The sequence below is a fragment of the Ochotona curzoniae genome, unplaced genomic scaffold (genome assembly GCF_017591425.1).
Source record: "Ochotona curzoniae isolate NIBS_2020 unplaced genomic scaffold, NIBS_Ocur_1.0 scaffold_274, whole genome shotgun sequence".
Classification (NCBI taxonomy): domain Eukaryota; kingdom Metazoa; phylum Chordata; class Mammalia; order Lagomorpha; family Ochotonidae; genus Ochotona; species Ochotona curzoniae.
This window is the reverse complement of record NW_024467101.1, coordinates 4,798,268-4,825,608: the sequence shown is the minus strand read 5'-3', so window position 1 is coordinate 4,825,608 and position 27,341 is coordinate 4,798,268. Positions and strand designations below refer to the sequence as shown.

Below are 27,341 nucleotides of genomic sequence, written 5' to 3'. Positions count from 1 at the left end.
GGGGTCAGTCAGGTTAGCAAGCCCAGACTACAAATTTCCTAGACCTCTGGCCTTTCGGGTTAGCCAGGGCCTGCGCCATCCACTCAGCTCTCTGGTGGATCACCTCAGTTCCACGAGTCTCTCTCTCTCTCTCTCTCTCTCTCTCTCTCTCTCTCTCTCTCTCTCTCTCTCTCGCTCTCTGGATCACCTCAGTTCCACGAGTCTCTCTCTCTCTCTCTCTCTCTCTCTCAGGCTGAGCTCATCTGGCCCTGACAACCCCATAGAATGTTCCCTCGGACCCTCTCAGCCGGCCGGGTCACCTCAGCGTCACGCCTCCAAAGGCCAGCGATCCGCCCCACTTCGCACGTTTACGCTTTGTTCCCAAGAAGCAGTTTTTTTTCCCGAAAAGCCGTTCCCTCTCAGGCTTCCAGCTGTCTCCCTGCCAAGCGCTGAGGGAGCCCCGGCGGCCGCAGCGCCCCCCGGTGGCGCAGCGAGTAGGCCCAGGAAGGGAGTACCCACCACCCCCGCCTCTCCTCAGCCTCCACCCGGAACGCGGGAGCGGGCGCGGGCCGCGAACACCCACCCCCGCCATCGCCGACCGCGCATTGGCCGGGCCGCGTGACGTCACGGGGAGGGCCCCTCGGCGGCCGCAGGCAGCCGGAGCCCCGCGCGTGCGCAGTCGGAGCGCGCTGAACGGCAGGGTTGTGGGGTGGGGGGTGGAGGTGGCCGGTCGCTTCTCCCGCGTCCGCCATTTTGTTGCTGTGGCTATTGGGAAAAGGGCTGGTCAGGCAACTGCCCCGGAGGCACGTCGCTCTTGAGAGGCCCGGCGCTTCGTTGTGTGTAACGGCGTGAGTCCGTCCAAGATTTGTGGGGCTTTTTTTTTCTCTTGTTTTTGGGCAGAACCGGTGCGTTCTCTAGGCCCGGGAATCGCCCCCTGGAAGCCAGGCAGCCCGAGCACCCCGGGGGGCGGCCTCCGCGGCCACTCGGCTTCGCCCGCCCAGATCCTCCCCGACGCTGCCACCCACGTCCTCCACCCCCCGCCCCGGCATCTTGGCCCTCCTTTCCGCCCCCCGAGCCGGGCCGGCTGTCTGTGCGAGGCGGCCTCGGAGCGGGCAGAGGATGCTGCGGGTCCGGAGCCCGGAGGAAGGTGCTGGCCGGGCCGTGTGAGCGAGCGCTTTTCGCCGATCGCCGAGAGGCCCTCGCTCGGGCTCCGAGAAGCCGTCAACACAGTCGGGCTTGAGGCTTCCGAGCCCCGCGCCTTCGCCTCGTCCCCGCAGGCCGAGAGCCGCGGGGGGCCTTCCCCGGGACACCATGTCTTCCGCCCGGTTCGATTCCTCAGACCGCAACTCCTGGTATATGGGGCCGGTGTCTCGCCAGGAGGCGCAGACCCGGCTCCAGGGCCAGCGGCACGGCATGTTCCTTGTGCGCGATTCCTCCACCTGCCCCGGGGACTATGTGCTGTCCGTGTCCGAGAACTCGCGGGTCTCTCACTACATCATCAACTCGCTGCCTAACCGCCGTTTTAAGATCGGGGACCAGGAGTTTGACCACTTGCCGGCCCTTCTGGAATTCTACAAGATCCACTACCTGGACACTACCACCCTGATCGAGCCCGCGCCCAGGTAAGGGAGCGCTCTCCCGCCTTTCGGCTCAGGAGGGTGTGTGTGTGTGTGTGTGTGCGCGCGCGCGGCTCAGGAGGGTCGGTGGAGAGGGGCTGGAACTCGTTTCCCCCAGCCCTCCATTCTGCTTCGTGTTTCGTGTTACTATTTCCCAGCAAAGCATTCCGATCGGGAGGTTGGTGTCAGGATCGGGGTGGAGTGGGGGGAGGTCACAGGGTTTAGAAGGAAGCGTTAGTTCACGTCGCTGCCGCGGTGGTCGGATAGCTAGAATGTTCACGCGTTTTTAGCTTTTTGTGTCATTTTTTTTCCTGCCAGCCTAATGCAGTATTTTACTTTATTTTTTTAAAAAAAATCCTTTTTTGGGTAGAGAGGGAACCACAGATTTCTTGGAGCACCTGATGATAGCCGAGGGGTGTTCTCTCCCCATCCCCAAAATTGCTCATCCGCAGCAGTTGACCCCCGAACCGATGGGCCTTGGGGCAATCTCTCGAGATCAAAATGCTTTGGCCTTTAGTAACAAAACCCCCTCGGGTCGGTAGTTGTGTTGGCTGTGACGCGGGCGAGACACCTCGGGTCCCTTAACCTTCCTGACAAAAGAGAAGGTCCCCCTGCCCCTCTTCGGCTCATTATTTCATTTAATCATTTAATCAGCACATGCTTTCCATCTTAAAGCCAAGAACCCAGAGACTCAGGTTAGCAAGCCTTTTCTTCTCCTACTAAAACCCATTTGTTTATTGAATTATGCCCAATTGTAATCGAAAACTTGCCCTTATTTATTTACTTTTTTTTTTTTTTCAACAAGGTGTTTCTCTGTCCACTTGGTTTCCTTAATCTATTTGAAAAGACCTGGATGTTCCTATGAGTTTTGTCTAGCCGGGCGCTTGTGACTTTATAGGTGTGCTAATGAACCGAAGGCATTAAGAGCTGTTAATACAAAAACAGTGAGCCCGAGAAGCAGGTGAGACTGGTCGGTGTGGTGGCTGGGAGATGCCTGAGCTAAATGGACTTTAGCCACCAAACAAAGACCGGGGCACGGAGAATGGCATTAGTGAGGCCCTGTGGATCACAACCCAAGCCTGGAGGGGACGTCTGATGGAACCCGGTCCCTGTCCTTCCCAGTGTCCTCCCAGTGGCAGAGGTGGGAGAGCCCCCTCTGTAAGGCGCGTTTACAGTATGAGTCAGGTTCTTCTCTGATAGGTGGGCATCAGGCCTGATGAAGCCATGCTGTGTGGGTGCTTACAATGAGGGGGGCAGTTACTGTAATAAAGAGAGGCAGTCCACGGGTGAGTCTGTCCTGGGGGGGGTGCTCCCTACACCCCCCACTGCCCATCTCTGCCTCCCCTGTGTCCCGTCTGCCACTCCACTCGCTTCCTCGCTGGCAGCTGGCCCTACCTGTTGGCACCTCGGTACCTCAGCTCTTCAAGGACAGGGCAGCCTCCACCCATTGAAATCCTACCTGTTGTCCCAGTCCCCTCCCCTCTCACATTGAGTTCTCATTCTCTTTCTCCAAGTCCTCTGCCTGCGGACTGTTAAGTTTTTGTTTTCCTTAATACCTGGTCGAATTGGGTCTGGACTGGATTTTTTTTTTATGTGCTGAATCCTTTTATATATATATATATATATATATATTTGAAAAGGAGAATTAGAGTGGCGGAGAGGCACAAAGGTTTTCTAGCCCCTGGTTGACTCCTCCTCACACCACTGCAGTATTCCAGGCTGGGCCAGGCTGGAGGCAGGAGGCTGGACTGGCGGCCAGGGTCTCCCATGTGGCTGGGAGGAATCTAGAACTTTGGGTGCTTTCCGTTGTTTTCCCAGGTGCTTTAGCAGAGAGCTGGATTGGGAGTGGAGCAGCCGGACTGGGGTTGGTGATGCTGAATTTTCTGTCAATTTCAGGATTGGGAGTCCTGAAATTGACAGAAAGCTAGTGGTAACTGAAATGCTGACCAGATGAAAACCTGAGTGTTGAATGTCCTCACAACCCAGATAGGATAAATTCGTTGTATTAGCTTTCCTGCCTCTTGGCTAATAGTTCATTCATTTGGTTTGCTGCTACTGTTTCGTTGAAGGTCCCTAACTGTAGGGTTTTCCTCGAAAGGCAAGAACTGGTTCTTTCATCAGTCATTTTTATTGGAATGTCTCTTAATTTTTAGTTTTATATTTTTGTTCTGAACTCGTCACTGGCACTCGTGGGTTGCTGGGGGTGTATGTGGCTTAACTTGCTGCACCACAGTTTGAGCCTTAGCGACCTGTGCTGGCTCCCTTCGTGGAATGTACATAGCAGTGGAGGAGACAGGCTAAGACACAGAGGTGAAGTGCTGAGAAGAATGGTAAATGTAACGAAGGAGAAGGAGGTACCTGGGCAGAGAGGATGTCACAGGAAGGCTCGCCCTGAGATAGTGCGGTCAGAGTGAGCATGAGCACTGGCAGGAGCACGCTCCAGGCAGGGGGAGAGCCTGTGCAGAGGGCCTGAGAGGCTTGTGAGAAAGACCAGTCTTGGTTCTTGCAGGAGATGGGGGAGAATTGAGATAAGTTTGGCAGTAGTGGACAGGGGAAAGAACTTGATTTTTATTTTTATTTAAAGTAGTAATGGATTCTGTGAAAGGAAGGAAGTTTGCAGCAGAGGAGTAAGTCTGAACTGAATCCAGGTGCACAGTGATGGTGAGGGCTAGAGACCGGGAGCCTGTGACTTAGAAGGGCCTGTTTGGGGAGAAGCAGCAAGCTGATGTGATGGATTTGTGATTTTGTGTCCTTGGGCTGTACCTTATTAATCGCTTTTTCTATTAGTAGGATTCCCATGATAAGTTTTAAATTTAACTGCCTGGGCTCAGTGTGGTGGCCTAGTGGCTAAAAGTCTTTGCCTTGCAAGCCCTGGGATTCCATGTGGGTGCAGGTTTGTGTCCCGGTTGCTCTATTTCCTTCCAGCTCCCTGCCTGTAGCCTGGGAAAGCAGTTGAAGACTACCCAAAATCTTGGAACCCTGTACCCGTGTGGGAGACCTGTCTGAAGTTCCTAGCTCCTGGTTTCCAATTGGGCCAGCAATTGGAGGATCTTTTTCTCCGTGTCTCCTCTCTCTGTATATCTGACTCCAATTAAAAAAAAAAATTAAAAATAAAATTGAACTGCCAAAGGGTATCCATGTTGAGTAGCTTTTGTTGCGTTTGAGCTAGTAGAATTCTTTTTCTGCACATGGCCATCATTTTTATATTGCAAATCATCTGATAAGCAGAACTCTTGTGGTTTTCATCACCATTTTATTTTATTGGAAACATTTTAAAGAAGGTTTCTGAATAGAGTTTTGAAATATGCAGTATATTTTCCTATGGTCTTTTTTTTTTTTTTTAAGATTTATTTTATTTTTATTGGAAAGGCGGATATACAGAGAGGAGGAGAGACAGAGAGGAAGATCTTCCGTCCGATGATTCACTCCCCAAATGAGCGCAACGGCTGATGCTATGCCGATCCGAAGCCAGGAGCCTCTTCCGGGCCTCCGAAGCGGGTGCAGGGTTCCAAAGCTTTGGGCCGTCCTGTACTGCTTTCCCAGGCCACAGGCAGGGAGCTGGAAGGGAAGCGGGGCTGCCGGATAGAACCGGTGCCCATATGGGATCCCGGGTGTGCAAGGCGAGGACCTTAACCACTGCGCCACCGCGCCGGGCCCTTCCTATGGTCTTTAAAGTGTATTTTGTGAGGCATTACAATGGCTCAATTGGCTAATACTCCACCTTGCAAGTGCCATGATTTCATATGAGTGCCAGTTGGTGTTCTGGCTGCTCTACTTCCCTTCCAGCTCTCTGCTTGTGGCCTGGGAAAGGAACCTGCACCTGTGTGGGAGACACATAAGAAGCTCCTGACTTTGGATTGTCTCAACTCCGGCCATTTGGGGAGTGAACCAGCAGAACATTCAGCCACAGGTTGACTCCCCAAATGCCAGCATTGGTCATGACGGAGCCTTATGATAGCCATTGTCTTCGAACCAAGTCTGGGTTTTTCACTTGAGTGGCAAGCAGACAGCTGTTGAGCCATCACCTTTGCATTCCAGTCTATTAGCAGGTAGCCACAATAAGGAACCAGAGCTGGGAACCAAACGGAGGCACTGGCATGGATGTCTTGACCACTGAGACACATGTCCACTCCTGCCCAGTCCCAGTTTATGCAGATAAATATTCAATAAGAAGACCTGAAGCTGTAGCCTATTGGTTTAAGTCCTTGCTTTACATGCACCGGGATCCCATATGGGTGCTGGTTCTAATCCTGGCAGCTCCGCTTCCCCTCCAGCTCCCTGCTTGTGGCCTGGGAAAGCAGTGGAGAAAAACCCAAAACCTTGGGACCCTGCACCCACGTGGGAAACATAGAAGAAGCTCCTGGCTTTGGATCCACTTAGCTCTAGCCATTACAACCACTTGGGGAGTGAATCATCGTACAGAAAATCTTTGTTTCTGTCTCTGCTCCTCTTTGTATATCTGACTTTGCAATAAAAAAAAATATTTTTTTAAGATTTTTTTATTTGGAAAGTCAGATACACAGAGAGGAGGAGAGACAGAGAGGAAGATCTTCCATCTATTGATTCACTCCCCAAGCAGCCGCAACAGCCAGTGCTGCGCTGATCCAAAGCCAGGAGCCAGGAACTTCCTCTGCGTCTCCCACGTGGTTGCAGGGTCCCAAGGCTTTGGACCATCCTTGATTGCTTTCCCAGGCCACAAGCAGGGAGCTGGAGGGGAAGCGGAGCTGCCAGGATTAGGATTGGTGCCCATATGGGCTACCACAAACCAGGCTCAAAAATAAATAAATCTTTTATATATAGAGAGAGAGAATAAGGAGGGAAATCACAAGAAATAAAACTGTGTTAGGAACTGAGAGAGTGTCCCATCACAGTTGCCTGCAGTATGAGCAACCCATTTGGGCACCAGTTTGAGTCCCAGCAGCTCCACTTCTGGTCCACTTCTGCTTATGGCCCCGGTCCTTGCTGGGCTCATGCATCCACATAGCCGACCTGGAGGAAGCTCCTGGTTCCTGGCTTCTGGCTTCAAGTAGCTGTCTTTTGCTGTGGTGAACATTAGAGGAGTGAACCAGCGGGTGGAAGGGAGCACTCTGTGGTGGGGTGGGCCATCTGTGAGAGAAAGTGACTCTGCCTTTCAAATGAAATCTTTAAAGAAAAGTGCTGGAAGCCATTTGATTTGTAAGTTTTCTCTTGTCTAAATAAGATTCAAATCTGGAGACTTTTTATCTAAGAATTTTCCTTTTGTTCCGACTAATGGTTTCTAAGGGTCCTTAAGGCTGAAATATTTTAAAATCTTGTGATAAGTAAAAATGGCTACTGTTTTTTTACTGAGAGTTCTGAGCTAAGAACATAACAGGCAAGGTGGGGCCTCCAAGCATGTTTCAGCCTGCCTGGAACGATGGCTGAGAATTTCCAGGGCACAAACATGGAAATACAGGTGGAGGAGTGGTGAGGTGAAGAAGTTGCAAAGGCACGCCAAGTGGTGCACACGAGTTCTCCTTGTGTGTGTGTGACAGAATTCATCACTCAGCTCATAGGAGTGGAAAGCTGGGCCTTTGTGCTTTCACGAGGAAAAAGAATAGAAATAGGAATGGGAAATTGTAAAATAAATGCAGATCTGTATAGCAAAGAGTCTATCTTTGAGAAGCTCAATTTGTTGAAAAAAATAGAATGCATGTTTTTCGAAGCAGGGCTGATGCCTAAATAGAGAAGGTTTGGAAGCTGGCTGTTTTCAGTCGATTCCTGAAGATGTGAGCAAGTACCTGAGGTGGAAGAGGTGGTAGCCAGTGACTGCTGGGAAAGGCACAGGGTTGTCATTCAGTAGGAGTGGTGGGCAGGAAGGAAGGGTAAAGCTGACTTGGAAAAGACTTAACACTGGTTGTTAAAAAGTGTTCAGAGTTGTACTTCTCGCAGCTGCTCTGGGGTCTGCTGAGTTAGGGAGAGCCTGGAGGTGTCAGGACTGTTAGAGAGAAACCATGGTACTGGTGCAATGGCTCAACTGGCTAATTCTCCATCTCTAAGCATCAGCCAAGAAGCCTCACCTGCAATAACTTCAGGCTTGGCTCTTGGGCACCAGCTTTGCAGGATCAGGTTCAGTCCATCACCTGCACAGCTGCCAGCCCCAGCCCCACCTCATCCCATCCAGCTCTTATGCATACCAAATGGGTATTATAGTTTAGCTCAGTTCACACTGCCCCTTGTCCTGGCCCACACATGAACTGATGGCTGCTGCTTCCATGTCCGACCTGTCTCATCCCCAGCCCTGGTTCTCACCAGGTACTCACCAGCGGGAGCTGTAGCCTAGCTGAGGAGTACCCACAGTTCCCCTGTCAGCCCCATTCCCAGCTCCAGCCTGGCAAGACCCAGTCCTGGCACTTGCCAGCTGGTGTTCATTATAGCAAACTCAAAAAATGAAAGATCATTGAGACCAGTGGCATTCAGGCACACTGATAAGTGTGATTTTAGGGAAGAATGCTGTCCCGAGTAGATACAGTACTCTGTTTTAAGAACTGTAAACTGGAAAGGTAGAAATAGAGGGTAATTGCATCTTCTTTAGGGCAGGAATTACAGGATTTTTTTTTCTTTTTATTGCTTGAATGTTATGGTGTAGTAACACTTTGTAAAGACAGAATCTTTTTTTTTTTTAGGATTTATTTATTCTTATTTTAAAGGCAGATTACAGAGAAAAGGAGAAACAAAGAAAAATATTCCATCTGTTGGTTCACTCCCTACATGGCCACAATGGCTAGAGCTGAGCTGAGCTGAGCTGATCTGAAGCCAGAAACCAGGAACTTCCTCTGGGTCTCCCATGTGGGTGCAGGGTCCCAAGACTGTGCCGTCCTGTACTGCTTTCCCAGACCACAAACAGGGAGCTGCATGGGAAGAGGAGCAGCTGGGACATCAGCTGATACCTGGATGGGAACCTCGTGCTACAGAGGGAGAATTAGACAATTGAGCCATCATGCTGAACTCCAGAATTCTTTATTTAAGGCATACTTCAACCTAGGAGTTCAGCTTATTATAGGAAATACTTTTTATATCATTGTTTGGGTAAAAGAGAGAGAAAGGGGAAAGATATGCTCTTGAGCTGTTGATTTATGATGGAAGCAGAGGTTGTTTATAGAATAGGTAGAGAACTTTTTTGCCAGGTGCTAAGTATTCATCATTTGTGGAGCATTACAAAAATATCAACTTAAAAGTTAGCTCACTGGGCCTGGCGCAGTGGCCTAGTGTCTAAAGTCCTTGCTTTGAACACATTGGGATCCCATATGGGCACTGGCTCTAATCCCAGCAGTCCCGCTTCTCATCCAGCTCCCTGCTTGTGGCCTGAGAAAGCAGTTGAGGACGGTCCAAAGCTTTGGGACCCTGCACCCATGTGGGAGACCTGAAGGAAGTTCCTGGCTCCTGGCTTTGGATCAGCGCAGCACTGGCCGTTGAGGTCACTTGGGTGTGAATCATTGGACAGAAAATCTTCCTCTCTGTTTCTGCTCCTCTCTGTATAAATGCCTTTCCAATAAAAATAAATTAATTAATTTAAAAAGATTTTTAAAAATTCAAATCAGGTTATCTATGTGTGTAAAAAAATTGCTATAATCAGATGTGTGTATGTATGCTTGATGTACAATTTGGTTTTAGTATTTATTTTTATTTTTGTTGATGTGCCTTTTGAAAAGTCATATTTGGGATATTACCTTTAGTTAAAGACCACAAAAAAGTACATGATGGAATCTTTCTAATTGCTGAGAAGGCACAGGAAAATAACTCATTATAGAGGAATATGGTTTATTGAAGAGTTTGACAGATACTGTTTTCTCCTGGGGTAATTTTCTTTCTCTCTTCAGGTATCCAAACCCACCAATGGGATCTGTCTCCGCTCCTAGCCTGCCTACAGCAGAAGAGAATCTGGAGTACGTACGGACACTGTATGATTTTCCTGGGAATGACGCTGAAGACCTGCCCTTTAAAAAGGGTGAGATCCTGGTGATCATTGAGAAGCCTGAAGAGCAGTGGTGGAGTGCCCGCAATAAGGATGGCCGGGCCGGCATGATCCCTGTTCCTTACGTCGAAAAGCTTGTGAGGTCCTCGTCACTCGTGAAGCCTGGAAACAGGAATTCCAATAGTTACGGGATCCCCGAACCTGCTCATGCATATGCTCAACCTCAAACCACAACTCCGCTACCTGCAGTTTCCAGTAGTCCTGGGGCAGCAATCAACCCCTTGCCATCGACACAGAATGGACCTGTCTTTGCGAAAGCAATCCAGAAAAGAGTGCCCTGTGCTTATGACAAGACAGCCTTGGCGTTAGAGGTAACCCCTATGAAGACTGGCCTTTGGGTCCTTTGACAATTGGTTTGCATTTTCAGTTTTAACTTAGTTTCTGCAAAGTCATGACTTCTCTCTTTTTCAAATTTTGTTTACATAGTTGAGAGGGATGCATGCCCATGTGTGTCTCTGATGCGTGTGGTATAGAGGTCAAGGTATCAAGGAAGGTGGGTGGGACACATGTTTCAGGTTTGTTCCCCACTGCCGTGTTGCAGTTGGAAGTGGAGGGACCACTCCTTTCTGTCAAACTACATCAGCATCCGGGGATGGGTGATGGTCTTTTGATGAATCCTTAAAGACCCCAGTGTGTGGGGGGAGAGTGTTCCAAGGGTGCCACTTGAATGGTTTTGGATATGAGATTTCATAGGCTTCATTGCACCACGGTTGAGAAAATCTTCCCAAATTCTGTTGGCTGGCCAGCTCCACCTTAGTACAGTCATAGAACCAGACATTTGCTGCACAGCTTGGCTAGGAGAGTGGCCCATCCTCTGACATGGCACTCAGTATCCTCTGCTGGCCTAGATGAGCTGGCTGTCTGGGCATGCTGTTCACTATGCAGGGATCAGCAACTGAAAAGGCCCCGTCCCTATTAATATGTGCACTTTTAAGTCGTACCGTATGTTATTTTCTCTGTGGTCAGAGTTTTAGTCCAGTCATATAGTTGGGGTGAAAGCCAAGAAACCTTGCCTGGGCTGACCCCTGACTTGATTCTTGTGTGCACCAACATCAGCCAACACATATACTGGTGGATGCAGCTGCCTGGTTAGGTTCTGCCCTGAACCCCATCTCTCACGTGAACTGATGCGACTATCCCTGTTAGGCTCGGTCTTCACGCACAACAGCAAATGCTATGGCATAATTGGGGTGACCCTCACGAACCCCACCAGGCCTGCTCCCAGCTCTGGTTTTGGTACATAACAGCATATGCTGTGACCTAGCCCAGCCTGTGCTGCATCCCATCTGGCTCTTATGCACACCCATGGGTTTTCCAACTTAGCTCAGCCCACCTCACCCCTAGACCTGACCCATACTTACGCTGACAGGTGCTGCTGACCAGCCTGGCCTGCCCCTGGCTCTCATGATCACTAGTGGGAGATGCAGCCCAACAGAGTTCTCACAGTTTACCTACCAAGCATGGTCCTAGCCCTGGATCTTGTGCCTACCAGGGCGTACTGCACTCCAGCCTGATGGGACTCTTACCCAGTCCTAGCACTTAACAGCAGGTGCTATCGCCTAGCCCAGCTGGCTGACACCCATTCTGGCTCTTGTGTACACTACCAGGTGTGGTATCCTAGCCCAGCTTGTTACACCCTCAATCCCATATCTCACACTCACCAGTGGAAGCAGCAGCCCAACAAAGGAGTCCCCCAAGTCCTACCAGGCCCACTCCCACCCCAAGGTCTTTTTTTTTTTTTTAAAGATTTATTTTTATTATTTTTTTTCATTGGAAAGGCGGATATACAGAGAGGAGAGACAGAGAGGAAGATCTTCCGTCCGATGATTCACTCCCCAAGTGAGCGCAACGGGCCGATGCTAGGCCGATCCAAAGCCAGGAGCCTCTTCCGGGTCTCCCAAGCGGGTGCAGGTTCCCAAAGCTTTGGGCTGTCCTCGACTGCTTTCCCAGGCCACAGGCAGGGAGCTGGAAGGGAAGAGGGGCTGCCGGGATTAGAACCGGCGCCCATATGGGATCCCGGGCGTGCAAGGCAAGGACCTTTAACCACTTGCGCCACCGTGCCGGGCCCCCCCCCCAAGGTCTTTTGCCAGCAGATGCTATAACCTGGCTCAGCCAAGGCCACCTCCAGTCCCAGCTCTTGCCAGTGGGTACAGCAGTCTAGCTCATCAACCTGGCTCACCCCTAGTCATCATAAAAACTGGCAAGTGTTGAAGGCCAACTAGGCCTGTCCTACATCCTGTCCTGGCTCTAGCTTATGCCAATGTATACTATGGACTGTCCCAGCCCTGCCCACCCCCAGAACTGGCTCATATGTGTATAGACAGGTACTGCAGCCCAGTCTGGAATGGTCTGTCCCCAGCCTCAGCTCTTGTACTCACCAGTGAGAGCTACAGCCTGGCAGGGGAACTCCCCAAGTTCATTTACCAGGCTCGCTCCCAGCCCCAGATGTCACATGTGCTAGCTGGTGTTACAACCCACCCTGACCTGGCCAGCCCCCAGTCCTTGCACTCATTGACAGGTACTGCAGCCTAGCCCGACCTGGCTCTCCTATGACCCAGCGATTGCCACACCATAGTCTGGCCTGACCCACACTCATTCTGGCTCTTGCAGGCACTAGTGGTCACTGGAGCCTAGCCCATCTGGACACCCCCAGCCCTGGTTTGTGTACTCACCTGGGAAGTCCCCCAGAGGTCTCCTACCAGACTCATTCCCAGCCCTGGAGCTTGTTCATGCTGGCCAGTGCTTCAGCCCAGCTGGGCACAGCTCATGCTCTGTCTTGGCTCTCGTGTGCCAGTGGATGTTGCAGCTTGGCCCACGAGGTCTGTCCCCAGACCCAGCTTCCACAAAGTCTGACAAGTGCTACAGCTTTGCCTGGCCCCACTCCCATTTATTTTGCTTTCCAATGGGGCCTGCAGCCTAGCAGGGGAGTTCCCCAAGTTCCCCTACCAGGCTCAGGATCTCCCATATGGTAGCAGATGCTACATTGCTGCTTGACATAATCTGCCCTCGGTCCTGACCTTTGTATGTGCTGACAGCCTGGCCCCACCTGGCCTCCCAGCCCTGGCTCCTGCAAATGCCAGGTGGATGAGTTCTGTGGTTCAGCCTGGCTTCACCTGTCATCATCCCCAGTTGTGCACAAACTGGTGGGCGTTGCAGTCCCACATAGGTGAGCACACAAGTCCTGTACAAAATCTACACCCAGATCTGGTTCTCTTGTGTTTTGATGGGTGCTACAGCCCAGCCTGATGCGGCCACCCCTGCTTTGACGTGGGTAGATATTGTCACCTAGCCCAGTCAAGCATGCCCCTCAGCCATTTGCTTGCTCCAGCAGGCAGCAGGCAACAAATTTAGCCTAGCCCCCCCCCCCAGCCAGCAAACCACACAGTGTTAGTCCCCTTGCCTACCTGCAGTGGTCTGGTCCATAGAAGACCCCAAAAGGCATTCCTCCCATCAGCATGCTCTCAACTGCTCCCGCTCCTATACATCTACAGACGCCCTTCTCTGGGTACTCTCCAGCCCTCCGGCCTTGCTGCACCACATGGGAGTCAGGGTGGCATGTGCCAGATGAGTGTTCTCCGTCTTCCTCACATTTTTTTTTAAAGATCTATTTTATTGGAAAGGCAGATATACAGAGAGGAGGAAAGAGAGAGCAAGATCTTCCTTCCAATGTTTCACTCCCCAAGCGGCCACAACGGCTTTAGCTGAGCCATCTGAAGCCATGAGCTTCTTCAGGGTCTCCCATTGGGTGCAGGGTCCCAAAGCTTCAGGCCGTCCTTGACTGTATTCCCAGGCCACAGGTGGAAAGCTGGATGAGAAACGGGCCACTGGAATTAGAACTGGTGCCCATATGGGATCCTGGCAGGTTCAGGGCGAGGACTTTAGCCACTGGGCCACTGCACCGGTCCCTTCCTCCCTTTCTTAATATTTATTTTATTTCTTATTTAAAGGCTCTGGATTAGAGTCCGATGTCTGCTCTCGGTGTGTATCTCTTGAGTTCTGCACACAGAGATTGCTGGTACTGCATTGTGTGCTGGGGTTTTCTTAGGGTTTGGTGAGTGAGTGGGCAGGCAAATAGGTGCGTAAAAGAGGTCAAGTCCAATAAAAAGAGCCTGCCTACTTGATAGAACTTGTTTACTCAAAAGGCAGAGAAATGGAGAGCTATTCCATCTGCTTGTTCACTGCTCACATGCCAGCAACATCCAGGCCTAGGACAAACCAAAGCAAATGACTGGGATTCTGACTCCCACTCACATCCTCCAGCCATCACCTGCTGCCTCTCAGGTGCTTTAGGAATCTGTTCTGAAGAGCAGTGGCCAGGACTCTGATACTTTGTGTCTGCATCCCAAGCAGCAGCTTAAGCTGCCACACCACAGGCCCACCTTCAGATGATGCTTATTTTAAGGTAACCAACATTCTTGGCCATTATGCGGCTCCTCCAAGCTCTCAGACTCCAGGGAGAGGTCTCAACATTGATGCTTCCCTGAGAGACCCTTAATGGCCAGGAAAATAGGCCTTTACCAAATTCCACTTTCTGTATTTTAATAGATGTAGACTGATTGATTTACTTAAAAGAATTACAGAGAGAGAAGGAGATTGGGAGATCATCCATGCGTTGGTTCAGTCCCCAGATGGCCACATAGCCAGAATGAAGCCAGGGGCCAATAGCTTCTTTCCTGACCCCCATGTGGGTGCAGAGGCCCCAGATATTGGGCCATCCTCTGCTGTTTCCCCAAACTGTTAACAAGGAGCTGGTTCAGAGGAGGAAGCTTTGGGGTGTGAACCCATGTGCATGGAGGATGCTGGAGATCCAGGTGATGGCTTTACCCACTGTACCACCCTGCCAGCCCCAACTTTCTATGCATTTAAATCTCAAAGGCATACATAAATAAATGTATATGGTGTTGTTACCTCTAAAACTATTAGGCTTCTGATGCCAGTTTGATCTTGTTTAAGGGAACTCTCTTGGGACTGTTGCAATTAGGTTACCAGGCAAAGTATTAAAATTAGAATGAGAAACAGTGAGAGAAGTAGGACAAAATGTGCCAGTAATTGAAGCTTGTTTATTCCCCTTGCTAGCATTACAGGGGAGAATGAAGGCTTGGGTCAGGGTGGGGCATATAAGATAGTTTGGTCTGGCCCTGCCAAGGCAGCTACATATGGAACTCAAAATCTGATAAGTGTATAGCAGGCTGATTTACAAAATAAAAAAACAGTTATAAAGAGAGATAGACACAGGGAGAGGTCTTCCATCCTCAGGTTTGCTCCCCAAATGACTACACAGTCAGAACTGGACCAGTCCGAAGCCAGGAGCTACTGGGTCTCCCACCTTAGTACATGAGTCTGCTGGTGAGTACAGCAAACTAATCCTTCACCCTATAGTGTGACATCCCAAATTGGTGCTAGTTTGTGTTCCTACTGCTCCATTTCCCATCCAACTCCCTGCTTATGGCCTGCTTATGGCAGCAGAGGGTGGGGAAAGTCTTTGGGCCCCTACAGCCAGGTGGGAGACCTGGAGTAAACTCTTTTCTCCCAGCTTTGGATGAGCTCAGCTCTGGCCATTGTTGCCATTGGGCAATAAACTAGCAGATGGAAGATTGTCTCTCTCTTCTCTCTGTAGAGATCTGCCTTTCAAGTTAAAATAAGTAGGGTCCAGCATGGTTTGATCCTAGTAGCTGAATCCTCAACTTGCAACTACCAGGATCCCATACAGACGCCAGTTCATACCCCAGTTGTCCACTTCCCATCCAGCTCCCTGCTTGTGGCCTGGGAAAGCAGTGGAGGACGGGCCAAAGCCTTGGGACCCAGCATCTGCATGGAAGACCTGGAAGAAGCTCCTGGCTCCTAGCTTTGGATCAGCTCAGCTCCAGCCATTGTGGCCACATGAGGAGTGAGTCAGTGGATGCAGGATCTTCCTTTCTGTCTTTTCTCCTGTCTGTGTATCTGACTTTCTAATAAAAATAAATCTTATTTAAAAAATAAATAAAAGGATATTCCTGTAGGCGGAGACATATGTTGAAACTAGTCTGTTCAGCCATTTTCATCTACTCACCTCTTTTCAAGATGATTGGTGGAATTTGATTAGGAAGTGAACACTTGATCCTTCTGCTCCGTTAGTTGAGTAGGGTGTCCATCCTGCTCCCTGAGAACGCAACTCATGGGTGCCTATGGTGTGGTGGAACTGGAGAGGCTCCTAGGAAGCAGGTCAAATCCTATACGGGCAGCCCCAGAATGAGGAAGCAGTGCTTCCTCATTGAGGAAGACCATTCCTCAATGTTTGAATGTTTGAAGCAGGATGCTGTTAGAACATCCCTCTCACAGTTGCACGCATTGACTTGAGTATCACTGACCTCATTCCAGTTCTGGGTATACTGGTATGATCTTTGGCAAGTTATGTTACTGCAGTGTGAGGAAGGGAAAGTTGGGATTAGGGTGCGGAGTGTGGGCAGTGTTGGTCTGCAGGGCCTTCTTGGAAGAGATGAGACCTAGACTTTTGGCTGAGGGAAGAGCTTCCATGAATGAAATTAACACTGCTGATCAGCTAGCCCCAAGTAGGTGGGCATATTGGGCATCGGAACAAGGAAAATGGTTTACTGCTGTATCACCAAAGTGCCAAGCAGAAGAGGTTAAGGGTTGCTTTTTGTTAGTATTTGATTACTTGAGGCGTGAAACAGTTTCTTACAAGCGCTAGAAATCTTAAAGTTTGCCATTTACCATAATTTTGGTTGACTTTAGAGAAAATGTTTGATTTCTTTTAAATATTCTTCTCATTTATATTCCAGTATACTTTTCTGACTCAAACTGAAAGGAATTTTGTACCTAAAAATTGTGTTACTTAACTCCAGGTTGAGTGTCACCCATGAGTATTTTCTGTATAAAATCTTGTGTTCAGTTGTCTAAATGAAGCCTTAGTTGCACATTCTTGTGGGGTATGAGTTAAGAAAAGTGTGCCAGGAGCTGGGGGTCTGAAGTCAGTAGAGCAGATTCTGTGGAGGAAGAGGAAGAGGAAGTTTCTCAGGCTGCAAGTGAAGCTTAGGTAAGCTGGGATGGAATTCCTGAAAAGCAAAGAGGAAAAGTTACAGTGGTGCTTCTATCATTCAGTCTAATCATTGACTGTCTAGGTTTTGGGGGGCTTGTTTTTGTTTTTTGTTTGGTTAACATTTATTTTTATTTGTGAGGTTAAGTTTTAGGGAAGAAATCTTGCATCTGTTGATTTCACTCCCCAAATGAATGCTAGCCAATTCAAAACCAGGATCCACAAGCTTCCTCTGGGTCTCCCACAGGGGTACAGGGTCCCAAGGCCTTGGCCATCCTCCACTGCCTTCCTAGGTCATTAGCAGGGAGATGGATTGGAAGTGGAGCAGGTGGAACTGCAGCCGGTGCCATGTGGAGCTGAAGGTTCAAGCTCAGCCTGCTACACCATGGCACTGGCCCAACTCTCCAGAAACATTCAGCCTCAACAGAGGATTATTGAGTGCTTATTATGTAGTATGCTAGGAACTTGGAATATAGTAGTAAAATGAAGGATTTTGTGTTTGTGAAACTTGTGGAACATACTGTCTTCTGTAGCAGTTTGTCGTTTGCAAAGAGGAGACGGAGAGAAAGATCTTCCTTCTGCTGGTTCACTCCCCAAGTGGCCACAATGGCCAGAGCTGAGCCAGTCTGAAACAAGGAACTTCCTCTGGGTCTCCCATGTGGGCACAGGGTCCCAAGGTTTTGGCCCATTCTGTACTGCTTTCCCAAGACATAAACTGGCATCCTTATGGGATCCCAGCACTTACAAAAGGGAGCATTAGCCAGTTGAGCCATTGCACCGGAGCCCAAAGTTCTTACTTCTACATCAACTTTACTTTCTGTGTTTACCTAACCTGGTGTTGTCCTTGTTGCATTTTTTACTTTTGTTTTCCAGTTATTAGCTTCTCTTGATTGGTGGAATGATCAGAGCATACTTTTGGTTTTGTTTTGTTTTGTTTCAGCATCTGTAGTTAGGTGAATATTTTTTGATCCTATCATTTAGCATATTGATTACTTTTAAAATTTTTATTCATACATTTAGAGCTTTCTCTGTGCTGCTCTCTATAACTCTGCCTTTCAAATAAAATAATGAATCTGGGGCTGAGTGGTGACATAGCAGGATTCTGCCTGCCAGCATGGACATTCATATTACGAGTGCCAATTTGTGCCCTGCTGCTCCACTTGCAGTCCAGATCCCTGTTAATGGCCTGGAAAACAGCGGAGGATGGCCTAAGTCCTTGAACCCCTCCACTTGTATGGAAGGACAGGAAGAATCGCCTGGCTTCAGATGGGCCCAACTCTGGTGCTTGCAACCATTTGGAGGAATGAAACAATGGATGGAAGACTTCTCTGTCTCTGCTCCTTTCTCTGTAAAAATCTCTTTCAAATATAAAATTGATTTAAAAAATCTGTAAAAAAAAAATCTTTTTTTTTAAAGATTTATTATTATTATTATTTTATTGGATAGGCGGATGTACAGAGAGGAAGATCTTCCGTCCGATGATTCACTCCCCAAGTGAGCGCAACGGGTCGATACTATGCCGATCCGAAGCCAGGATCCTCTTCCGGGTCTCCCACACGGGTGCAGGGTCCCAAAGCTTTGGGCCATCCTCGACTGCCTTCCCGGGCCACAGGCAGGGAGCTGGATGGGAAGCAGGGCTGCCGGGATAGAACCGGCGCCCATATGGGATCCCGGGCGTGCAAGGCGAGGACCTTTAACCACTTGCGCCACCGCGCTGGGCCCCCTTTTTTTTTTTTTTTTTAAAGAACAAGGTTACAGGAAGAGAAAGCAAGTTGAAGAAACAGAGTAACAGATCTTCCCATCTACTGCTTTGCTTCCCAAATGGTTGCAGTATCCAGGACTGGTCCAGGCTGAAGCCAGGAGCTTCACCCAGGTTCCTGTATGGAACCTGGGGTCTAAGGAACTGGGGTCATCTTCTCCTGCTTTCCCAGTCACAATAGCAGGAAACTGAAGTGAAGCAACCAGGACACAAACTGATGGCCATATGGAACACCAGCCAGATTCTTAGAATTGTTGCTCTTGGCTCTCAGATACTTACTGTTTGCTCCCATTAGGGTCATCTGTGATTGTGCTGTTGGGATTTCTTCTTGGATTGGTTTGACTTGTACTGAAACCTTTAATCACTGGATTACATGTAGTTTCTGAATCATTTAAATTGTGTTGTACAAGGTCCATCATACAACTTCCTTCATTGACTGGCTCTGAATTCCCAGATTTCTGCTGCACCGGTTGGTTTGCTGTATCGGTTAGAGTTCAATCCACACTAGCAGTTTCTGCTTTGTTGCCTTCGCTTACTGAGATGAAGCAATCTGCACAGCAAATCTAGATTAAGTCGTGTTTAGTCTGTTAGGGTGTCAGGCATCTCTGAAATATCTTGTCGTTTGATACTGGGCTGTGCAGGTTCGCTAGGAAGCATCAGCTGATCTGAAGGTCCACCCAGATAGTGCAGCTGCTCCCCCTCCTTCGTCCACCGGCTCTCAGGGCTGGTACAAGAGCCGCAGGCTCGCCTCGCCTCCTGAAGTAGGCTCACAGAGGGACGTCCAGACTGAGCGTGCATTCCTACTCCCTCCTGAGGCTTTGGAGTTGCTCCTTCTCCATCTTTGTTGTCCGTGCTTTTCCCAGCATCTAGTCTTAGGAATTTAGTTTTTCCTTTTCTCTGGGGCAGTAAGTACTCTTCCCTAGTCAAAAATACCATGTCAGCAGTAGGAATCTGTAAGCAGTCCTTTAGAATTTTCGAAGATTCTTGTGTTTGTAATAACATTTTACTTCCTAATGTGACATTCCCAGAAATTAGAAAAGTAATCTGCAGAGGTTTTTTTCTTTATTAATGTAGAAAATGAGTGAGAATGCCGTGAGACTGCAGCCTGGTACAGTTAAGGCAAGGCATGCGCCAGCCTGGTTGTTACATTGGCCTCACCTTTCTGTATGTGGCTTTTACTGACTGGCAGCCTCTCAGAGCGGTTCTTCTCATTCCTGTGCCAGCCCTGCTTTAACTCCTAGAACTGACTGCTCACAAGCAGTATATGACAGAACTAGTGTTGAACCACTTTACTCAGTTTTATTGAGATACTTAAATAGTTCACATCATGCAGTTCTACTTAAAGGAGTCATTTGGTGGTCTTTAGCACATTACATTAACAGCTAAGTAGTATTTGTGTATATTTACTGTGGTGAAGCGCATAAAATTTTCCGTTTTAGCTATTTTTCAGTGTGCCCTTGGACAGCATTAATGACACAACATTGTGCAAGCATCACCGCTGTTTCTACAACATTTTCATCACCTCCAACAGACCCTCTATAGCTGTTTAAGCAATACCCTTCCTTCCCCCTCTCCCAGCACCAAGTAACCTTTACTCCACCTTCTGTTGCTCTGAATCAGCCTCCTTGACAGTATCTCAGGTCAGTGGAGTCACACAGCAGTTGTCTTCTGGGTTTCAGGTGTATCCGTGTTGTAGCGTGTATCAGTACTTCCATTCCTCTATGCAGCTGAACAGTATTCTGTTGTGGCTGTGTGATAAGTGTGTGTGGTTGTCTCTCTTGACCACTATGAGTACTGCTGCAGCGGACCCTTAGCTAGCAGATAACAGTTCAGGTTTGAAGCTCTCTGACCCTCTGCCTCTTGAATACATAAATATTCACTTTTGGGTAAAAATCAAGAGACAACTTGACTGCTAACCAGGGCACATGGACATTCTGGCCCTCTAAAGCCATTGGAAGCTCTAGCAGCTTGGATTTCTCTGTGCAGGTTCATTATGGAGAACACAGGCGGGAGTGAAATGGGACATATCCCACAGCCCTAAGCAAAGACCCAGTGGTTGTTTGTATGTTTTTTGCTTGTTTCTTAAGATTGACTTATTTTTATTGGAAAGGCAGATTTACAGAGACGAAGTAACAGAAAAATCTTTCATCCACTGGCTCACTCTCCACATGGCCACAACGGCCACAGCTGAGGCTCTGGGCCGTCTTCCACTGCTTTACCAGGCCTCAAACAGGGAGTTGGATGGGAAATGGAACAAGTGGAGCATTAACCTGTTGAGTTAATGCCCCAGCCCGAGTAATCATCTATGCTGTAATTGATTATATTCCTTCAGGGCCTGGCACATCTGTGATGGGTATTAGTTGTATTAACCAGAATAAAGCCTTAAGTAGGATGAATCTTCCTGGTAATTAAGGTACATAGACTTTGGACTTTAGTTCTTCTAGACTTGTTGAAAATCCACCACAAAACTCTAAGGTATCTCAAATGCATTCTGTCTGCACTTGGACAGTAATAGTTAATAACTGAGACCTGTTGACTTCACCTGTGTTAGGACTTCTGACTCCAGCATAGCTCTTGTCCTCCTGATCTCATTACATAACCTGAGAAGGGACTTTGTCGAGGCATAGCCCACTGAGCCACCACTGTAATGCCAACAGTGGAGTACCTGGCTGCTTGTTTCCCATCCACGTCCTGCAGATGTGACTGGGAAGGCAGTGGCAGAGGACCCAAAGTACTTGAGCCCCTGCCATCCACGTGGGAGACCAGGCTCATCCCTGGCTGTTGGCAGCCCTCTTGGTAGTGAACCAGTGGATAGAAGTTCTGTCGCTTTGCTCTACCTTCCAGATTAGGGCGAGTAAACAGTGAATGGAAGATTTCTCTGTAGCTCTGACTTTCAAGTAAATACGTCTTTAAAAATAAAAGCTGGTTCTGTAGTGCAGTGGATTAATTCACCATCTGTAGTTTCAGCATTTCATTGGCACTGGTTCTATTCCTAGCTGCTCCACTTCTATCCAACTTCCTGCCAGTGGCCTGGGAAATGTGTTGATGGCCTGAGTGCTTGGGGTCCGCTACCCATGTGAGAGACCTGGAGAAGGCTGCGGGCTTTGGGCCATCTGGGCAGTGAACCAAAGGTGGAAGATCTGTCTCTCTTCTCTCTCCCCTGTACCCTCTTTATCACTGTAATTCGTTTAAAAGATTTCTTTATTTCAAAGTCAGATATATATAGAGAGAAGGAGAAACAGAGAGGAAGATCTTCCATCCGATGGTTCACCCCCCAAGCAGGTGCAATGAACGGTGCTGCGCCAATCCGAAGTCAGGAGCCAGGAACTTCTTCCAGGTCTGCCACACGCAGGCACAGGGTCTCAAGGCATTGGGCCATCCTTGACTGCTTTCCCAGGCCACAAGCAGGGAACTGGATAGGAAGCAGGGCCGCTGGGATTAGAACGGTGCCCACATGGGATCCCGGTGCGTTCAAGGCGAGGACTTTAGCCACTAGGCCATGGCGCCAGATCCTTCTTTATTTATTTAAAAGAGTTACGGAGAGAGGGTTACACAGAGCCCTTCCTCCCCTGGTTCACCCCCATATGGCTGCAACCATTGGGACTTAGCCAGGCAGATCCTAGGGCTTCTTCCAGGTCTCTCATCCATGTACAGGGACCCAAGCACTTGAGCCATATTTCTCTGCTTTCCCAGGCACATTAGCAGAAGTGGAGCAGCTAAGACTGCCACCATCATGGGCACCAGACTAAGATTGTCCTGGATTACAGGCTAAAAGTTAGTGAAGATGGTGCGTTAATTATATACCTGTCTGTTGATAGGACCAGCTCTTGGGCTGCCTTTCTGCCATGGACCCAGCAGAAGGGCACTTGTGGAGTGAGGAGAGAGGAGATGCAGTCAAGCTGCTTACAGTGTTACTGGCCCGTGTAGGACCCGAGTCCAGCACAGTTCAGTAGAGCTACAGGAAAGGCTGGTCCACAGGGCCCAGCGCAGTCCACAACCTGTAGCTGTAAGAAGCAGGCCATGTGGTATAGCCAGCGCATCTCTGTGTTGGTGTTCTGGGTCTTGTTTCCCACATACAGAGCCTTAGCCTGAAGTAGAAAACAACATGAGGGGGCCTGCAGGGTAACCACCACCATGGGTAGCATCGCATGTCACAGCTACCCATATAGGAGACACCATAGAGTTGTAGTAGTGAGCCAGTGGTTAAGTTGAAAACATCTGTATCTGTCTTCACTCTGTCATTCTGAAATAGTCTTTCAAAAAAGAAAGAATGCCTGGCTTGATAGCCCAGTGTCTAACGTCCTCGCCTTCTATGCACCAGAATCCCATAGGGGCACCGGTTTATATCCTGGCTGCTTCACTTCCCTTCCAGCTCCCTACATGTGGAGTGGGAAAACAGGAGAGGATGGACCAAAGCCTTGGGACCCTATGTGGAAGACCTGGAAGAAACTCCTGGCTCCTGGCTTTGAATTGGCTTAGCTCCAGCTCTTGTGGCCACTTGGGGAATAAATCAGCAGATGGAAGATCTTTCTCTGTTTCTCTTCTCTGTAAAGCTTTCCAATAAAAGTAAATTTTTTTTTTTTTTTAAAGAAAAAGGAAAAAGCATAACTCAGCATGATGAATAGTATGTCCTGTTTTGGCATGTGAAAACTTTAGCCAGGCCAGAACGAGGCCTTAGTTATGTGATCAAAGGAACCCCCGTGGCAGGCGGGGCTGCTCCTTGCCCCTCATCCTGCAGGTCCAGGCCCTGTGTGTTGCTGCCACTTGCTGCACTTCATATACTGTGCTGTTCTTTGACATTCATTGATCACACGTAGGTGAGCTGTTATCATCCTACAGCAGGCTACATGAGGTGGCAATGTTCTCAGCAGTTTTCAGTGCCTGGCTCACCTTCGCTGCCCTCAGCTGCTTAGTACCCATCACAGTCAGACTCCCTGTTTTCAAGTTTCCCATATTTGGCATCAATAGATTCCTCAAAGTTAAAAACCTAGAGATTAGTGCAGTGGTGCTCTCCCTGCTGAGTCCAGCTCGTCCCTGCTGCTTCCAAAGGTATGTGGCCACGAGAAGCCTGCCAGAGTCATGAGCTGCTGGCTGATATTTTTTGTTGTTTTTTAAAGATTTTTAATTTTTTTTTTTTTTTTTTTTTTTGTATTGCAAAGTCAGATATACGGAGAGGAGGAGAGACAGAGAGGAAGATCTTCCGTCTGATAATTCGCTTGCCAAGGGACCGCAACAGCCAGTGCCGTGCCGATCCGAAGCCAGGAGCCCAGATGCTCTTCTGGGTCTCCCACGCAGGTGCAGGGTCCCAAGACTCGACTAATTTTCCAGGCCACAAGCAGGAAGCTGGATGGGAAGTGGAGCTGCCAGGATACAAACCAGTGCCCATATGGAATGTTGTGCCTCCGGGTGGAGGATCGTGGCAGTTGAGCTATTGCACCAGCCCCAGGCCGTGTTTCTGATTGGACACCTCCTCTCCCGGGATAGCTATTATCTTACATAGATGTTCTAATGCTTATGGGGCCTTGGCATGTCAAGCCAATCCTGCTCCCTGCTTATGGTGTGTAGGAAGTCATCCGAGGATGGCCCCAAGTGCTTGAGGCCCTGCACCCACATGGGAGACCCAGAGTCAGGTAGTGACCAAACCATCTCTGAGTCTTGCCATGCTCCAGGTCTCTTAAGATAGGTTGCCACACTGTGCCACCTCATACCTGCTTTAAGCAGATGGAAGCTTGTATCATGTTCCAGGAATGGCTGATAATTGACTTATGTCTTCCTGTGTCCTCAGGCCTGCTCTGAGCAGGATCATCCTGTCACTCCCCCATGCCCATCTACCAAGTGCCCCCCCCCAAAGGTCCTTCATGTTCCCACTGTCTTTGTGTGACTCTTTATAAGGGCACTTGAGTGGCCCTAGGGACTTGTTTACCTTTGGCCAGCGTTGTCTGTGTTTGGAACAGTGGTCTAAGCTTTCTTTGTGCCTTTCTTGGCAATTCTGGGTGACGCTGAAAGTGACTTTAACATGATGACATTGGTGGCACATCCTGTCTTCCCATCTGTCATATAGTTCCTATCTGGGAAAGAGCTTGGCACGTTTATAAAACAGAAAGGAAGTCAGCATGGTTGGAAGGGGGAGCATGGTGGCTTGGAATGAGGTCAGAGACGCCAGTCGGAGGATCGGAGTCTGGAGTTGTTTTTTTGTTTTGTTTTGTTTTGTTTTTTTAAGATTTTTTTTTTTTTATTGGAAAGGCAGATTTGCAGAAAGGAGGAGATACAGAGAGAAAGATCCTCCGTCCACTGGTTCACTCCCCAAGTGGCCACAGCGGCCGAAGCTAAGCTGATCCTAAGCCAGGACATGAACTGGCACCCAGATGGGATCCTGGCACCTGCGAGGCGAGGACTTTAACCACTAGGCTACCGCGCCAGGCGCTGGAGTTTATTCTTGTGCGGAGATTGGGAATGGGTGATGTGACAAGTAGAGCAGCAACTGGGCAGTGTTTATCTCTGGAAAATCCATTCCTTCTGTGTGTTGGCCGGCTCCTGGGTCTTCCAGGCCCCTGCTCCTCTGCTCAGCAACTATCCCCAGCCTGTGGGGCATGTCAGCCTAGAGTTCTTCCGCTTCCTCTGGACCTCTCTACAAAATGAGAGAGTGTAATATACACGGAATGCAGAGTGAGTGGGCTTCCTCCTTCAGAGAGTGCCATCTGGTGCCAGGCAAGGGGAGATAATTTGTGAGACTTGATGATGGGGCCTCATCAGAATTGTCTGCTAGAGTTCCTGGAGGACAGCTGACCTCATAGTGTCCCTGCATGTCCAGTGCAAAGTACCCTTTATACAGAATACCACAGAGGCAAAGCTGGAATGGGCCACCAGGAGGTCGTTGGTACAGTGGAAGAGTAGTCACTGCATCATGGTGGGCAGGGTCTTGCTGTAGAAGAGGGATTGGCTGAAGGTTAGGATGATGGAGCTCAAGATGTAGCCAGGGTAGTGGCAGGTGGATCGAGACGGGGAAGTGGAGGTGGGCTTGGTCAGCAGGAGTGAAGGCGCACGCACAAGCTGGGGGCGGGCTTTCCAGGGAGGTGAGAGTCTGACCTTTCCACACATCAGCCACCTCAGCCGGGGCCCACCTGAGATTCCAGTCTCTGAGGGTGTGTGCTGAGTACCTGGTCACTAGCAAAGGCGCATGTGGCTCCATTGAGCTGGCGGCAGGTAGAGGCCAGGGAAAGCTAGCCCGGAGCTGCCATGGCCCAGTGTCTGACATTGCCGCGGCACTCCACCTGGTACAACAGTGGCTTTAGTACATGGAACTTCAGTATGTGCCAAGATGGAAGGTTCTATGAATATAAATGTGTAAGTTGAGATTTGTGAGAATCACTGTCAACACTAATTGAGGGGGACCAGCGCTGCAGCAAAACAGGCCATCTCCTGCGGTGCTGACATCCATGTGGGCACCGGTTCAAGTCCCAGCTGCGCCACTTCCAATCCAGATTCCTGCCAATGTGCCTAGGAAAGCAGCAGAGGACAACCCAAGTGTAAGTTCTTTGACTCCTGAATCCACATGGGAAGCCCAGATGAAGTTCCTGACTTTGGCCTGGCCCAGCCACAGCCATTGTGGCCATTTTGCAGTAAACCAGGGGATTGAGTCAGTCTCTCTCTCTCTCTCTCTCTCTCTCTCCCTCTCCCTCTCTCTCCCCCTCTCTCTCCCCCTCTCTCTCCCCCTCCCTCCCTCCCTCTCTCTCCCCTTTCTCTCATAATTCTGCCTTTCAAATAAGATAAATCTTGAAAAGCAATTGAGAGGGAAAGGTTAACTTTTTAATGAGTAGGAGATATTGAAAATTACATAATGAATAATAGGCAAAGTCTTACATTATTGTCACTGCTCAGTTTATTTCAAACTTCATTTTATTGGAAATGTAATAGGTGGTATTTACCCTTTATGTTACCATTTTGGGAATAATCCTTGAGGCAAGTATCTGGCAGAAGAAGCCTCACTCCAGACATTTGTTGGCCCTTGAAGCACCTCCCTGGAGCCCTGCGTGTACCCAGAACCACTCGAAACCCATTTCGAGACAGAGTCCTGTCCCTTGGTGGGCTGAACAGGCCACTCTTCTGGTGCTGAATAGAAATCAACTTAGGTTGTCGTCCTCAATCACCTCCACTGAGAACCAGGAACAGGAAACTCGGGGGCCGAGGGCTGTGGGGATGAGGGCTCAGTTACCACATTCAGGCTCATTGCATGAAGACTGCTTCTTTTAAATTAACAAACAGTTAATTTATTTGAAAAGCAGAACAACAGAGTGAAAGAATTCCATCTGGCTGGTTTATTCACCAGGTAGCCAAAGCCAGGGTGCAGTTTGTTTGTTTTGTTTGTGAGATCTATAGAGGGAGGAGAATCTGATGATTCACTCCCTAAGTGGCCACAGCTTCTGGAGCTGAGCTCTGATCCGAAGCCAGGAGCCAGGAGCTTCTTCCAGGTCTCCCACACAGGTGCAGGGTCCCAAGACTTTGGGCCGTCCTCAACTGCTTTCCCAGGGCACAAGGAGGAAGCTGAAAGGGAAGTAAAGTAACCAGGATATGAACAGGCACCTATATGGCATTCTGGTACATGCAAAAACGCTTTAGCCACTAGGCTACTAAGCTGGGCCCAGGATGCAGGAGTTCTAACTAATTCTCCCACGTGACCGCAGGGATCCAAGTACTTGGGGCTCCTTTTCTGCTTTCCCAGGTACATTAGTAAAGAGCATCTTAAGTCAGATATAGTGCACAGGATGTCACAGACATCTTAAGCTACCGTGCTGTACCACTAACCAGGGTTGTTGTTTTGCACTCTTCTTGGGTATTAACTTCGGCTGATCTGGCCTAGTCAAGTATGTTCTGTCCTAGTGAGGTTAGTAGCCTGCAGTGAGAATGGCTGCTGTGTGCACAGAAGCTGCAGGCTCTGTCATGCATTTATTTTGTTTGTATTAA

General features: G+C 49.1%; 1 protein-coding gene across 2 annotated transcripts in view; it reads left to right on the top strand.

Annotated features, from left to right (window-relative positions):
• Nucleotides 1-703: 703 nt before the first annotated feature.
• CRKL (CRK like proto-oncogene, adaptor protein) overlaps nt 704-27,341 on the top strand; it is a 30,584-nt gene continuing 3,946 nt past the window's right edge. Inside the window, exons 1-3 of one of the 2 annotated variants that reach the window (XM_041003505.1) lie at nt 704-1,601; nt 8,650-8,678; nt 9,484-9,899. In XM_041003505.1, coding sequence (XP_040859439.1) covers nt 1,291-1,601; nt 8,650-8,678; nt 9,484-9,899 — 756 coding nt within the window. In that variant the 5' untranslated portion in view covers nt 704-1,290. Of the gene's footprint in view, nt 1,602-8,649; nt 8,679-9,433; nt 9,900-27,341 lie in introns of both variants that reach the window. The other variant, XM_041003504.1, reaches the window with a different exon arrangement.